Source organism: Sus scrofa, chromosome 9 (genome assembly GCF_054392235.1).
Source record: "Sus scrofa isolate SSC_HxYL_T2T_F1_AM1 chromosome 9, Sscrofa_HxYL_maternal_Yorkshire_Landrace_v2.0, whole genome shotgun sequence".
Taxonomy (NCBI): Eukaryota; Metazoa; Chordata; class Mammalia; order Artiodactyla; family Suidae; genus Sus; species Sus scrofa.
This window is the reverse complement of record NC_139391.1, coordinates 3,799,025-3,814,765: the sequence shown is the minus strand read 5'-3', so window position 1 is coordinate 3,814,765 and position 15,741 is coordinate 3,799,025. Positions and strand designations below refer to the sequence as shown.

The 15,741-nt window shown below is 40.8% G+C and overlaps 2 protein-coding genes across 2 annotated transcripts; one reads left to right on the top strand and one right to left on the bottom strand.

Moving 5' to 3' along the window:
• Positions 1 to 1,157: 1,157 nt before the first annotated feature.
• LOC100522507 (olfactory receptor 56B2-like) lies at positions 1,158 to 2,117 on the top strand. The gene has a single exon (XM_003129479.3). The coding sequence runs from the start codon at positions 1,158 to 1,160 to the stop codon at positions 2,115 to 2,117; it is 960 nt and encodes a 319-aa protein (XP_003129527.2).
• A 6,948-nt stretch (positions 2,118 to 9,065) lies between these two features.
• LOC110262327 (olfactory receptor 52N5-like) lies at positions 9,066 to 9,831 on the bottom strand. Its single transcript, XM_021102723.2, is given in 2 exon segments — positions 9,066 to 9,122; positions 9,124 to 9,831. Coding segments are annotated over 2 exon segments (765 nt in total).
• Between the last annotated feature and the right edge of the window lie 5,910 nt (positions 9,832 to 15,741).

The following is a 15,741-nucleotide window of genomic DNA, read 5'->3' as shown; positions in this document are numbered from 1 at the left end:
TGATGAAAAGAGGTTTTCTGATGTTCTATCAACTAATATGTTACTAAACTATTTTCGGACAGAAAAGCTACTGCTCTGAGTCTATGCATTGGTAGCAATGTCAAACTTAAGAAGCAGGCTCTGGCATCAGAGGGCTTTCCTCTTGTTCAGCCCCAATGTCGTACCCGGTGGAAGATAAAGACCAAGGTTCTGACTTTCCTTGATACTCTGTATCTTAATTTTGACAAGGTGCATGTAACGTTGTCGCCACAAATGCAGGCTCTGTACACCGCACCAATTAAGTCTCAGAGACCGAGTTCTTTGAGGAAGAGAAAGGACAGGCTTGTTGCTTTGCGAGGCAGAGGAGGACACAGCAGGCTCGTACCTCAGAACCATGTCCTCTCTTGCAAAGAGAAAGCAGAGAGGGACAGAGGCTGAGCTCAGAAGACAGGGTTACTGACCGTGGTGTCTGTCGTAGTTTTCATCCACAGCTCATTTCAGAGTCGTCAACTCTGGGGTCAGTCGGTCCGGGGAGGGCTTCTGGTTGTCTGTGGGAGTATCGCTTCCTGACCTTCTGTCTGGAATGAAGCTCACTTGTAGGGAAGGGGTGTCAGGGAGGGGTTCAATGACAAAAGGCAGCGCTGGGAGGGACACAGCTCTAAGTAGAAAGTAACCATTAGGAAAAGAAAGCAGTTGAGCCAGGAAGAGGTCATTGGGGGACCCCAGACATCAGGTGCCATCTAACTCTAACTAGAAGGTACATCTGAGTAGGAAGGTAGGGGGCCAAGGCAGGACATGACAAAATGAAGGCTGCATTAACCCGTTGTTAGCTCTACCTGTATTTCCTAATAGTTAACTCCTGAGTCAGCCTTTTAAGACTTGGGGGCCAGGCAGGACGGAGGGGCTAAAGGAAAGATCTTTTGCTTTAAAACTCAAAGAGCTATGGTCTGGAGCATGGTTTCAACATGACCTGCTTATGGAGGTTTTGTGATAATTAGCGTAGCTAACGCACAAACTGCGTTATCCCAGGTTCTGTTTCATTAGAAGAGTCCAGGAAATGTTCATGGTAAGATGAGAACTGCAAGGATGAGCACTCCTCTCCTTCAAGACCAGGAAACAGGCAACGTCAGGGAGAGTATTCAGAGTCCTCACCCTGAATGTTTTTCCTCTTGGTGAAGATGTTCCAGGAGCTCAGCGGTGCCAACAGCTCGAAGGGCCAGGTCTCTGAGTTCGTTCTGATGGGTTTCCCAGGCATTCACACCTGGCAGCACTGGCTCTCTCTGCCCCTGGCGTGGCTCTACCTCTTAGCTCTCAGTGCCAACATCCTTATCCTGATCATCATCAATCACGAGGCAACCCTGCACCAGCCCATGTACCACTTCCTGGGCATCCTGGCGGTGGTAGACATGGGCCTGGCCACCACCATCATGCCCAAGATTTTGGCCATCTTGTGGTTTGATGCCAAGGCCATCAGTCTCCCTGAGTGCTTTCTGCAGATGTATGTCATCCATTGCTTTGTAGGCATGGAGTCAGGCGTCTTTGTCTGCATGGCTATGGATAGATATGTAGCCATTTGTCGACCACTACACTATACATCCATAGTTACAGGATCTTTTGTGGCCAAAGCCATGGTGTTCATGGCACTGAGAAACTGCTTACTTACCATCCCAGTGCCTGTGTTGGCTGCCCAGAGACAATACTGCTCCAGAAACGAAATTGAGCACTGTCTGTGCTCGAATCGTGGAGTCACCAGCCTCGCCTGTGATGACAGGACCATCAACAGCATGTACCAGCTCCTTCTGGCTTGGACATTCATGGGAAGTGACTTGGGTTTGATTATGTTGTCATATGCTTTGATACTTCACTCTGTGCTGAAGCTGAACTCAGCCGAAGCTGCATCCAAGGCCCTAAGCACCTGCACGTCCCACCTCATCTTAATCCTGTTCTTCTACACGGCCATCATTGTCCTCTCCGTCACCCACAGAGCAGCAGTGACGGTTCCCCTCATCCCAGTCCTACTCAATGTGCTCCACAATGTCATTCCTCCTGCCCTCAACCCCGTGGTCTATGCACTCAAGAACAAGGAGCTCAGACACGGCTTGTATAAGGTTCTTAAGCTGAAAGTCAAGGACAACTAGTGCCTAGAGGATGCTCACTTTTCTCATTTATCCAAATACCTACCCAATATAATAATCAATGAGTGCTCAATGGGAGAAGAGCTAAGGAAAGGAGTCACTCTGCAGATTTTCATTTATTATGAATCTATGGCAGCAACTGAAATTTTTAAAAAAGTAACATTCATATTTGAAATCTTTGGGTTTCAAGCAAAAACTTAATCAAAAGCTCTTACCTGATGATGTTCACTGTATCATGAGGTCCATGGGAAAGTTAAGTGAACTATAACACCTGAAGTTCCTCATCGCTCTCTTTTTGCTTCACTTACATTTCCTATGTCTCTTCTGTATCCTTTTTTTCCTTCCTTCAGGATGCTTTTCTGCATTTCTAAGCTTACAAGGAACAATATACTGATTGCCAAAATCTATCATATTCATTAGTTCAATATATTTTAGAATCAATTTGAATCTTTGTCCCCATTTCAAATGCCTAGGAAAACATTGTCTGGATTTGCTTTGATAAATCCTTTCTGGAACAATTAACCATTATTTAAGAGCTATTTCCTTCAGGCATTAATCAATAAGGGAGCCTACATAAGATACTTGGATACCAGCAAAACGATAGTTAAAAATCATGAGATTTGGAATTCTCACCATGGCACAGTTAGTTAAGAATCCAACTTGAGTTGCCTGGGTCAATGTGAAGGCATGGGTTCCATCCCCGACCTGGCACATTGGGTTAAAGAATCCAGCATTGCAGCAGCTGTTGTGTAGTTTGCAAATGAATCTATGATTCACCCCCTGGCCTGGTAATTTTCATATGCCACAGGTGCGGACATATAAAATATGATAATAAAAAATAAAAATCATGAGACCTGTGCACTTTTAATGGACTATCAAAATATTGCAAGCTGAATGTCTAGAAAAAAACTGAATGTCAACATAAATAGAAGTCTTCCTAACTTTGTAAAACTTTAAAAAGTATATGTAATTGGAGAAGTTTCATGCTTTCTTATTTTGAACGCAGGGCTTCTCGAATTAATCTACTGTAGAGCTTGTGTACCTGTAAGGTGACTCCCACAGGTTCTATGCTGATAAATTGAGAAGGAGTCTAAGGGCAGTTTCCAGAAAGAGGAGGAATATTACTGGGAAATGAGCACTGAGGAAACAAAACAAACAAATCCCTCGATGCAATTTTTATTGTGTGGGGATACATGCTCATAATTACAAAGTGAACAAAATATATTGCATGCATTATGAATGAAAATATCAGAACTTTTCTTTCATATTTCCAATATCATAGTTATACAATTCTTTAAAATTTTTCAAAGGTTATAACCAAAAGACCCTGGTCATTTTCAAGATGAATTTTGGTCATGTTTAAGACTTTGATTATTCTGTCCCAGACTATTCTTTTTTTTTTTTTTAAGGAGGATTGATCTAGTTAAAATCATTGTCTCTCTTCAATCAAACTATTTAGGAAATTCTCCATATCATCTTAGCGCCAATTCAAATCTGTTTTTTACTTTACTATTGTTTATTTATTTACCTTGCCACTCACTTAACTGTTAAATTGACATAGGTTGCAGAAAAATACAAGTAAGAAGAAAAATATATATATAATTAGTGAAAATCAGGCCAAGTAAAATATGAAAAAGGAAATATTGTCTGATTACAGAAACAGAAATTCATGTTATGCTTCTTAAAAATTGCTACAATGTGAATTCAAATTTTCCTTCAACCATTTTGTCTACAAAAAAGGAGAGACTTCTGAATTATTAGTTTTATAAAAGCTTGACCAAAACAACTTGTTCTGGAAAGGCTCAATGTTTCTGATGCTGAGTTGGGAGAATTTATTTTTCATAAGACCTAACCAATACAGCCCATTGTCATAACTTACGGCATTTTCTGTAATAAAAACAATTGACTTTTCTTTTTGTTTCATATAGTGTCCTGCATATGATGCTGAGTTGGGAGAATTTATTTTTCATAACACCTAACCAATACAGCCCATTGTCATAACTTACGGCATTTTCTGTAATAAAAACAATTGACTTTTCTTGTTGTTTCATATAGTGTCCTGTATATGATGCTGAGTTGGGAGAATTTATTTTTCATAAGACCTAACCAATACAGCCCATTGTCATAACTTACGGCATTTTCTGTAATAAAAACAATTGACTTTTCTTGTTGTTTCATATAGTGTCCTGCATAACAAGAAATGAAGATTCAGCAAAGACAATTTTATAAGGATGCGATGTTGACATCATTGTGGTTCTGGTCTAAAGTGCTCTGTTATTCTTCCCATTTAAGTATAAATTTGCAATTATAAAGATGAATGCAAGGATTGGATTTCCTTCAGTCAATCCTTTATCACATCTACCTGGGCTATTTTATGTATTCAATGTTATCAATACTAGTGGAATTAGGGGTACAGCTAGCATAGTGCGTTATTAATCAAGGGATAATTCACATTGTTTGTTAATCAACTAGTTAAGTGATAGTTAGAGGCTTGACCTCAAATCAGCCAAAAGACCTCTCATTTGCATTATCAGAGAACCTTCCTAATTCTCACAATACAGGAGTTCATATCTTAGTGTATAAGTCCATTAAACATCCGTCTGGAATTCTGGAACAAATATCCCATGAAAATATTAATGATATTTATTTATTTATCAATAGCATTTTAGCTTAATGCCAAATATGCTACGTTCTAAATGAATAAACTTGACTGAACAGTTATTCTTCACTTCGAATTTAACTTATAATTTATTATTATTGTGTTATAATTTATGTCACAAATAACACATACATAGCTCATTGAGAGTGTCAACTAAAAAAAAAATACATGTGTAACCTAAAAGTTGAGCGTTAAGTTTTATTCTGGGAGAGATGAGGACTTAAGCCCAAGAGGCAGCATCTCAAGTAACCCTGAGAAAACCTGCTCATATGAATGAGTGGGGAGCTAGGATGTATAGGAATTTTGCAACCAAGGGCAAGTAGTAAGAGCAAAAGATTACTGCTATTCAAAGAAGGCAGGTAGCTCAAGGATTTTAGAGCTTTTCTAGTGTAGGAAGATGCAAAGGCTGGGCTCCCTGCAATTGTTCCTTTGATAGGCACCTCAGCTGTCTAGGGCCAGTATCCTGTGTTCTTGCGTCCTGAGTTTTCCTCAGGGCTCACCCTCCGGAGTGGCTAGAGTCTGATGGCTGCTAGATGGCAGGTATTGTCTCCTTTCTGAGTTCCCTCAGGGCTCACCAGCTCTGCTCACTGTCTGAGGTGGCTGAAATCACTGACATTCTTGTTTACTGATATGGCAGGTAATATTTTATTTTTCATGAGGTTTTTGATACGTAGTTTCTCCAGAAGATACAAGTCGTGTGGAAGAATCTTGAGACTCGATGGACTACACCCACTGAGCTCCACATGACCATCTGGAGAAGTTTCAGGTCTACTTTTAGATCCCATCTGATTCATATTGAGCCGTAGAATTGCATTCAACTTCAATGAGAGAGCAAAGCCGGGATGGCTCAAGTCAAGACCACAGGTTGCTCTTAGCAACGTACTGTGTTTTAACACAGGATAGATCTCAGAGTGATGGAAACAAAAAGAAATAAAAGTTTCTTACACTAGATCCCTCAGGAGCGGACAAGAGGATAATTTAAAATATAGCTCAATAAAATAAATTTCTGGATCTTAATGAATGTCTGATATGATATGTGTCATCTTTTCAACTCAAATATGAAATAAAACATACGTATTCTCTTTAGGCTCGGTTTTCATTAATAACATTCATTTTATTTGCGTTCCTGTTGAAGATTTGAGTTCATTCCGTCACAACAAACTGGGGGTCAGCAGATCTTCATTTTTCCTGAACGCAGATCCTATTTCTGGCGATGATAAAACTAAGCCAAAGATCTTACTGAGTAGAGAAAAGCCCGCGTCTGCACTGAGGCAGAAAATGAAACATGTTTTCAAAATGACCTTTAAAAACTGTACGAGAACAATTTTTTCATGGCTCTCTTCACTTCTAGATTTGAACCTTTTCTTGAAAGAGACTGTTGCCAGGATGCGGCCTCTGCCCACCAGTGCCAAATAGAGACATGGAGACGGAGTGTTGGGCAAAAGAGAAGAAAATAGCTTTATTGCTTTGCCAGGCAAAGGAGGGTCACCGCAGGCTAATGCCTCAAAGACGGTGCCCCCCTTAGGGGAGCTTGGGAGGTGGTTTTATAGTTTGAGGAGTGAAAAAAACGGCCACAGATAAGGACCAGGGCAGAGGAAGCTTATGTTGTTTTCAAAGCTGGTGCTCAGTGGTCTGGTGGTCTTCTTTCCAGAATAAAAAAATGCTTCGTTAACATCTTCCATGTGTTGGGGGTTTTACTTCTGCAGAAGAACACAGAGATAGTGTTACTTCTACTCCTTGAAGAGGGACCAGGGCCCTGCCCCCAAAGCTGCACTATTGTCTCTTGACAGCTCCTCTCCATCCCCGCCCTTCCCCGAAGGGCAACTGTTTGAACCTGCCCTTTGGAACTCAGGGAAGGTCCTGGAGGCTGATGTTTATTCCCTAAAAATAAGAAATGGGGGGGGACACAGAAAGGCTCACGTGCCCAGGAGACCATGGGGCCCTACTTGGTGTCAAGACTGTAAGGTTTTCATCTATGTAAAGTTAGCATTATTGTGTAATGCCTTTTCAACATAGTTTTGATTAAGAGAATACGTTTCTGCTATAACTTTTTGCCACAATGAGTTCATTACCTACACTATTGTGGCAATGGACTAAAATTTTTGAGACGCTAATATTAAACTCAAACATTGCAACTTTGAGGTATAAAAAACACACACAAGAGAAGACAAGTCAAGACTACACAACCTGGAGTTCCCGTCGTGGCACAGTGGTTAACGAATCCGACTAGGAACCATGAGGTTGCGGGTTCGGTCTCTGCCCTTGCTCAGTGGGTTGACGATCCGGCGTTGCTGTGAGCTGTGGTGTAGGTTGCAGACGCGGCTCGGATCCCGCGTTGCTGTGGCTCTGGCGTAGGCTGGTGGCTACAGCTCCGATTCAACCCCTAGCCTGGGAACCTCCATATGCCGCGGGAGCGGCCCAAGAAATAGCAACAACAACAACAACAGAAAGACAAAAGACAAAAAAAAAAAAAAAAAAAAAAAAAAAAAAAGACTACACAACCTGATTTATCATGGAGAGAAAGCAGGACAAGAAATGTATTTTCCAGCATGGAAATGGCTCCGTTCATGACCCTGCCCAGTGATAACATAGAAAGTAACCACTTGCTTGACTTCTATCAACACTAATGAGCTGTTTTTCTGCTTTTGAACTTTATAGACACGCCATTTTGTTATTAACTCAGCAGTCTGTATGTAAACGTTTGTTAATTCTTACACTGCAATGTTATCCATATTTCCTAAAATTACAGCATTATTCTTGTATGCATCCTGGTTCTATCTTTTTCCCCCCTTTTTTTCTTAGCAGCAATTTGGAGAAAAGTAAATGACCAAATCAATATTTTCCAACTTTATGACACATGCATAAATTTGTTTTTTTTTTTTCTGCTTTTTAGGGCCACACCCATGGCATATGGAGGTTCCCAGTCTAGGGGTTGAATCAGAGCTACAGCAGCTGGCCTATGCCACAGCCACAGCAATGCCAGATCTGAGCCACGTCTGTGACCTATACCACAGCTCATGGCAACATCAGAGCCTTCACCCAATGAGTGAGGCCAGGGATCGAACCCACAACTTCGTGGCTCCCGGACAGACTCATTTCCACTGTGCCACAAAGGGAACTCCACCATGCATCATTTTATAATATCAAACATTTGTCATTTGGAAATCTCAGCTCACTGCATTATGCAGATCTCCCAAATGTTGATACAGTTTATTTTTACAATAATAATCACACATCATACAGACTCTGGAAAACTCCTTTGTGCTTTAGTAAAAGAATGAAACTGAAAAGGGAAAATAATATCTAAATATTTATGTGAGAATTGTTGAACCTCATAGATTCTCCCAAATGGTCTTGAGGTCCTCAGGGCTCCACAGACATCTCGACATGTCTTGCGTTAGATGTTCCAGAGGTGAAAGCAGAGGAAACAACATAGCTGATGGATGATCAATGAATCAGGAAAAAAAACATATGACTGAAACTGACATAGTACAGTGGAGTGATTACATCTAAGATGCTTTCCCACACCTGGTAGTAGTGAGCATCATTTATGTAGGGTTCATCGGTGTTATAAGTAATTTTATTCAACAGAGAAAAAAGCCCTGATGTCAGTACATAAGGGAGGAAAAGCAATTCAATATTCAGAAACAACAGAGGTGTTCTGAGTCATATACGGCATTTATTATTTTTGAGGGCCAACCTATATTACACATTTTCTTCATTTCTTGAGTAACTTGGTCTGCGTGGCTTTTTACAATATGATTAGCTACAATTAGCTTCCTAAATGCTATTCTTATAAAATCCATGACTGCCATTATTACCTGTATATCATCAATATAATTCATAAAATGAATGTTGGCTTCAAAGACTACCCAGCCTGGGAAGTGTCCCAAAGGGCAATCCCATTTTTTATCGATAAGGAGAATTACAAATACAAATAAAACACTCAAGAACCCTCCTAAAACGTTAAGAAAATATCTTACATAGATACAGTAGAGGAATGTTGTAGCGAGCCAACATCAATGACTTGGTTAAACTTGATGGAGAAAAAGAAGAGAAAGCACTGGAATATAAATCCAGAATTATCAATAAATTTTCCCACTGTGGTTGCAAAAATAGCTCATGAAAAATATAATAATTGTGTGAGATCACAGGTGAGTCTCTTCTTTGCCATTTTTCTGTCATCTTCTGTCTAATTTCAGGAGTCTGAATCTTTGCGCTTTACTCACCCCGGAGGAGCTTTATGACATTGTCTCGGATCTGCTTTGTCTTTACTCCATAAACAATGGGATTCAGAGTTGGGGGAAGAAGGAGGTAAAGATTAGCCACAATGATGTGAAGAGAAGGGGGGATGGTGTGTTCCCCAAAACGGTGGGTAAAGAAAGTGAAGAAGGCTGGAACGTAAGTGATGATGATGGCAGATATATGGGCAGTACAGGTGCCGAAGGCCTTTTGCCGAGCATCTGTGGATGAGAGGCTGACCACTGCCCGGAGGATCATGGTGTAAGACACAGATATACAGAAGATGTCAAACACTCCAATCAGGAGAGCAACCAAAAGACCATAGATGACATTGATCTTGATACTAGCACAGGATAACTTCACCACTGACATGTGGTCACAATACGTATGGGAGATAACATTGCTTTGGCAGAAGGGCAAGCGCTTGACCAAGAATGGAAAAGGAATCATCAGCAACACACCCCTCAGGAAGGTGGCAAGCCCAGCTTTGGCAATAACAGGGTTAGTGAGGATGGTGGCATATCGCAAGGGGTAGCAAATGGCCACATAGCGGTCCAGAGCCATGAGCATGAGCACACCAGACTCCACACCTGTGAACCCATGGACAAAAAACATCTGTACTAAACAAGCATTGAAGTCTATTTCCTTAAGACGGAACCAGAAGATGCAGAGTGCATTGGGCAGAGTCGTGGTGCAGGTAAGGAGGTCAATGAGGGAAAGCATTGCCAGAAAAAGATACATCGGGCGATGTAGGGACTCTTCGTGATGAATGAGGTACACGAGGCCGAGGTTTCCCACGAGGGAGATGATATACATTGTGCAGAATGGGAGGGAGAGCCATACGTGTACTCTTTCCAAACCAGGAATTCCATTCAGAATAAAAAATTGGGGGGGCACATATGAATTGTTGGAAACCAGCATGGCTAACTCAGTAAAGAACTTCTATTTTTCCATCGATCTCTATCCTGAGGAGAAGAAATCTAAAAAATAGAAATTTAGTTCCCTAGATCATCCTTGAGAAGGCAGACAACTCTGTAACAGAATTACATTTGTAATAGTACCAACAATTTTGAATTAGAGTGATTATGAAAATATACAATATATGGAATAACAGTATATTACAGGAAATATTTTTAAAGTTTATAAATGATCTAAGCGTAATTTTAAAGCTGTAACCACAAAGTTGTAGTGTTTGTTTTGTCATCAAGTAGAAGAAGAAACTGAGTCAAAGGAAGCTCAAATAATGTCAAATGTCACAAAACTAGATTCAGGGACAGAAATAATATTCATATATGGCTCTAAAATTCCTGTAATGCCTTTACCCTACATCCTGGTTTGACAGAATTTGTAGCTTATGATAGCAAGTTATAATTGCATGAAAATAGCCCAGTATTTATTACATTAATTTTATGCAGCAATATATGCTGGTATGGTTATGCATTCAAAATAAGATCTCATTCAAATTTCAACTCTTTCTATGCTAACTGTATGACCGCATTCGTAAAGCCTCAGCTGATCATCTATAAGGCAAGGCTAATGATCCCAACCTCAAAGATTCTGGGAAAAATCAGAGCTCCCTGGTGGCCTATCCATTTAAGGACCCCAGATTGTCACTGATGTGGTGCAGCATTGATCCCTAGCCTGGGAACTTCTGCATACCATAGACATGGCAAAAAAAGGAAAAAAAAAGTTCTAAAAAAATCAGAAGTTCATTTTACTCCTAGACTAGTATCTGACAGATTGGATACCTGGATGTGAGATTCAAGTACAGTGTCCTTGAAAGTCAATCTATCTGATTATTGTATGAAAGAAAAATAAGAAATCCCCTTTTCTCAAAATACCCTGTAATCCTCCAAGTCATTGAGGGAATCTCTTTCCTTTCTGTTTTCAGCTCATTCTTCAGAGCTCGTTCTCTAGACTCTCCCTTTATTCTCTCTCTTGGAAATAGTCCAACTCTCACGACCTCAAGTACAGCGAACACGAAGATACCTTTCAGAGAATTAATTCAGAGGAAAGTTTGTTACCATTGTTGAGTCTCCCTTCTAAATGCGTACTGGAGTTTCCATCTTACATTTTCACAGACGGTCCAAGACTTTCACCACGTCCAAGACTAAAACATCACTTAAGGAGTTCCCATTGTGGCGCAGTGGTTAATGAATCCAACTAGGAACCATGAGGTTGCAGGTTCGATTCCTGCCCTTGCTCAGTGGGTTGAGGACCTGGCGTTGCCATGAGCTGTGGTGTAGCTTGCAGAGGTGGCTCGGATCTGGTGTTGCTGTGGCTGGGATGTAGGCCGGCGGCTACAGCTCCAATTAGACCCCTAGCCTGGGAACCTCCACATGCCATGGGAGCAGCCCTAAAAAAGACCAAAAAAAAAAGAAAAATAAAAAACATCACTTAAGTTCTATTCCATATACTCAAAGAAGCTCCAGCTTTGAGTCCGTTGTTTAGGTAGCGGAGTCACATCATCTACAACAGGCTCTGCCAACATCTTCGTGACCTTCTCCATCCTGCCTCTACCCCATCTTGGGTACATTTCCCTGTAATGCAACATGTCTTGGTTCTTACTCTGTTCAGGTCACTCCCACAAGTATATTATCTGTATTCTATCCTCAGATAAGGGGGAAAAAAATCTGTATTTTATTTATATATTTATGTATTATTTTTTATTCTTAAAGTGTAAAAATCTGTATTTTAAAATCCAGAAATATTTTTAACATAAGCCTTTCCTTCCTAGTACCACGCTTGTGGTCTTTTAAAAACCACGCAGCTGCATCAGCTGATTTCTTTGCTTTTCCTCCCATCTTTTTCCAATCAAATTTGTCCTATAGCATAATTTTGGGGACATTTTAATCCACTGATTAATAATCTTCAGTGTCTTCTCCACAATTTGACTACAGAGCTCAAATTTCACGATATGGTATTCAATAAATTAAAACTGAGGTCTGATCTTCTCTTTGCCATGTTATTTCTTTCCATTCCCTAAGTATCCCCAAAGTGTCTTGTTTGGATGACGAATTGTAAGGTCACCATATCATAGCATTTTTTGCTTAAACATTGCTAACTACTTGCAAATCCCAAAATACTTCATAGATCTCAAGCCTATATTGACTTTGATCTATTATTTTCCCTTATTGAAACTCTCTCTCCCATATCCTTATCTTGATGTCTTCTTTGAATACTGAGATTGAAGGTCACTTCCTCTAAAAAGGACCATTCATCCCATAGTCTAGGATAAAGTCTTGTGACTAAATTCCCTGACCCAGGGGCGAGAGACTTAAGTTGCTTGCACAGAGCTATTAGTGATTAAATCAGAGTGACATCTAGGCTTTTCTACCGCACACGTTACATCTGTTTCACTCCACCAAATTCTTTATAAAGCCTAACAAGCAGTGTATTGACCATTTATTTTCTCATTTTATTTGTTTTTATCTTTATTTGCTTGCTTGGTTTTTTTTCTGACATAATAGATTTTGTGTTTCTAACCTGGGACCTGTACCCTTGTCTCTTACAATTTCTCCTTGCCCTGTCCTCCAGCTATTGTCTTTGTAAAGAATAAGAGGATTGTGTGGGCTGGTTCACACTGTCCGTTTCAAAGGGGAAGGTAATTTTTTTTATAAGTTCTATGCAGACTTACCCTGAACCTCTCCCACTTCCTTATTTTTGCCTGTGGTTCTGGCGAAGTAATAGGGAGACAGACCTTAGAGAAGTATTGGAAGTACAGGGATAAAAGCTCAGCAAGGGAGATGAATGTCAAGGATTTTGCTGAGCATTGTGCTGGGCTTTTTTCAATGAAAGAGACACAACAACACACTGTAGGCCAAAAAGCACCCCAGGCTCTGCCACCGCGGTGCCAGGCCATACCACCTCACCCTCCCTCTCGATGCCAACAGATTCCATTACCGGGTCCAGGCGTCTGGCCCTGCACGAGGCGACAGAAAGCACGGTCACCACGAACGCGGCGGCTCCTGCCGTCTCCTCATCCCACACCCGGCAACCGTTTGGGGCAAAGCGTGTGCAGCAAACATTGTCGCCTCTGGCTGTTTTAAAACAGAAAACAGGCTCCTTTAGACGGGCGCTTGCTCTCCGCCCCCAGAAAAATCAGGATGAATCAGGTACTGCTTAGGACCCAGGAAGGCCAAGAAGGCTTGCTTTTTTACATTTTCCCCGCATTTGTGCTATGTGTCTCTAGAGATGGGCCAGGAGAACAGTGTTTTTTAGAGGAATTTAGGATCTGGGACACAGGAGAAAATTCTAGCAGGCATCTGAAGCATCTGTCTGCTCCGTGATCTCCTGCCAAGGAATGTCAGGAAAAAAGCTGGATTCAGAAGAGAGAATTCGAGATTCTTTGAGACTGTTTCATCTCCTGTTATTGCTGTTCAGCAATGTTTTTTCCAAAATGTCAAATTCAGTTGTTTAGTGAGACGTAGTGTTATCATCGAGACTGAATGTTTCAAGTGTATGGACTCTAAAGTAATCCATTCAATCTGTTAAATTTTTAGACAGTAAGCATCCACCGAGGGCCAGGCAGTGCACCCTTCGGCGCTTAGCATAAGGCTCTTCCGTGACTCTCCTCAGGTTCTGTTAGGTTTACTTATGCATAAACAGCCAACTTGCATACCAGCTCAAATATTTATCCTCATGTCTGCAGATAAAATGGCAGCAGGGCAGCGGTACTATTCGGTTGTCTGTATTTATCTACTTAAATATATTTACCTCTTTATTATTCAGGTTCATCTATGAATTTAATTGCATTCTTTTAATGAGTGCACCCGTTCCATATGATCACAGCTATTCTATCTAACCAAGATGCAGCGTGTCTCATAGCCTGCTGAACTCTTTCTACTACATACTGGTTAAATGTGTCCCCTTCTTTTCCGATCCAAACCAGGGTGTCTGCTTGGATATCACTTTTCCCCTGTCTCTGCCACCCTCATATTTTCCCTGTTTTTCATGATGATGATAACCCGGAGACCTGTCCCAGAATTACTGGTGTATTTATCATATCCCTTTACTGACCTGCGCGCTGCTTTAGTATATGGGCCAGATCTGCTACCTATTCTATCCCATGAATGAGGATAGTACCTGGATTAACCAAAGAAATAACTTGGAGTTAGATCGGATGACTGCAAGTTGAACTGAAGAAATGAAAGTTGGTGGGGAAGTGTGGGCTAGTAACTTCGAGGGAGAGGCAGGTATCTGTTTACCTTTTCCTAATAAAAGGCATTTTAGAGTTCCTACTGTCTAAGTCTCTGTCTCTGTATTTCTAAAAATGAATAAACAAAAAGAGAAGGGTTCTCTCTGCTCTAAAGGAGATTTTGAGCGTGTCACGCTTCTCTCCTGCCCACCCAAGAGCAGACGCCCCTTACTCCTCTGCTGTGAAGGTGGCATGACCGCGTTCGTCCTAAATTTTCCCAAAGAAATCACCAAACGTCCTCCTTTGTAGGACGATGCCTTTGATCCCCGCGATGACACAGGCAGACTAGAACAAGACTAGGTTTTGTCGGACAATAAGACTCTCGGAACCAAAATATCTGAAAAGCATTGCCTTACCCACAATGGAGCGCCAGAAAAAAGGAATGTGAAAGGCGCTCATGCCAGGAAGAGGGCGCAGGCATGTGCACGACGGTAGCACCCTGGTTTCACCTTATAGACCCTAGATCTGAAGGGCTTCATCTAGCAGGCTTCCCACAGGAAACAGGCTTAATCTCATATATCCTCAGGATTCCCAAGTCTCAATGTGAAACAGGGCTGAGGAGCCCCCAGAGACCACAGATCCTCAAGGGAATGCCTCATGCAGAGCTTCAGATGTTTGGAGGAAGCAAAACCCCCAAACATAGCTGGTCCCCAAATAAGAGAGTCTGGAACGTAACTGCCAAGGTACATATAGCCCGTCTTTAGGACTGGGAGTTGGAAATTCTTGTCTAAGGCAACTAAAAATAAAGCAAAATATATCTGTGTGTGTGATTTTATAACGTTTATTTTTTATTCTGAATTCTGAAATATCATACTCAATTTAAAAAGAGAAAAATACAGCAGTAAAAATAAGTTTAAATAACGCACGCTTCCATCAGTAAGAAATACATGTGTCCCTGGTCAAGGAACTTCCACATGGCACGGAAAAAAAAAAAAAAAAGAAAGAAAGAAAGAAAAGAAAAGAGATGCATGCTGTTAGGATTCTGTATCTCCTCATTTCCAGGCACATGTAATTTTTTTTAAATCAGGGCCACAGGTTATTTCTCACCAATTGTTTCAATTTATACATATATGTGATTTCTTTCTCAGCCATGAGAAAGAAATTCTGCCATTTGCGACAACATGGATGAGTCTTGAAGGCATTAAGCTAAGTAAGATAAATCAGAGAAAGACAAATATGTATGATATCACTTAGATGTGGCATCTAAAAAGGCCAGCATCATAAGAACAGAGAGTAGAATGGTGGCTGCCAGAGGCGGGGGAGGAGTGGGATTGAACAATTGTTGTTTAAAAGTATGAACTTGAATCAGTAGATAAATAAATCCTGGAGAGCTAAGGTACAGCTTAGTAATTATAGACAAAATATTGTATTATAAACTTCAAAGTTACTAAAAGACTAGATCTTAATTTTTCTGACCACAAAAAAAGAAATGGTAATTATATGGCATAGTAGGAACATTAGCTAATACCATGGTGGTAATCACACTGAAATATGGAAATATATCAAATAACACACACTGTCTACCTTGA

What these genes read in the sequence shown, in the direction of transcription:
- LOC100522507 (XM_003129479.3), top strand. Translation starts at nt 1,158, where the DNA reads ATGTTCCAGGAGCTCAGCGGTGCCAACAGCTCGAAGGGCCAGGTCTCT.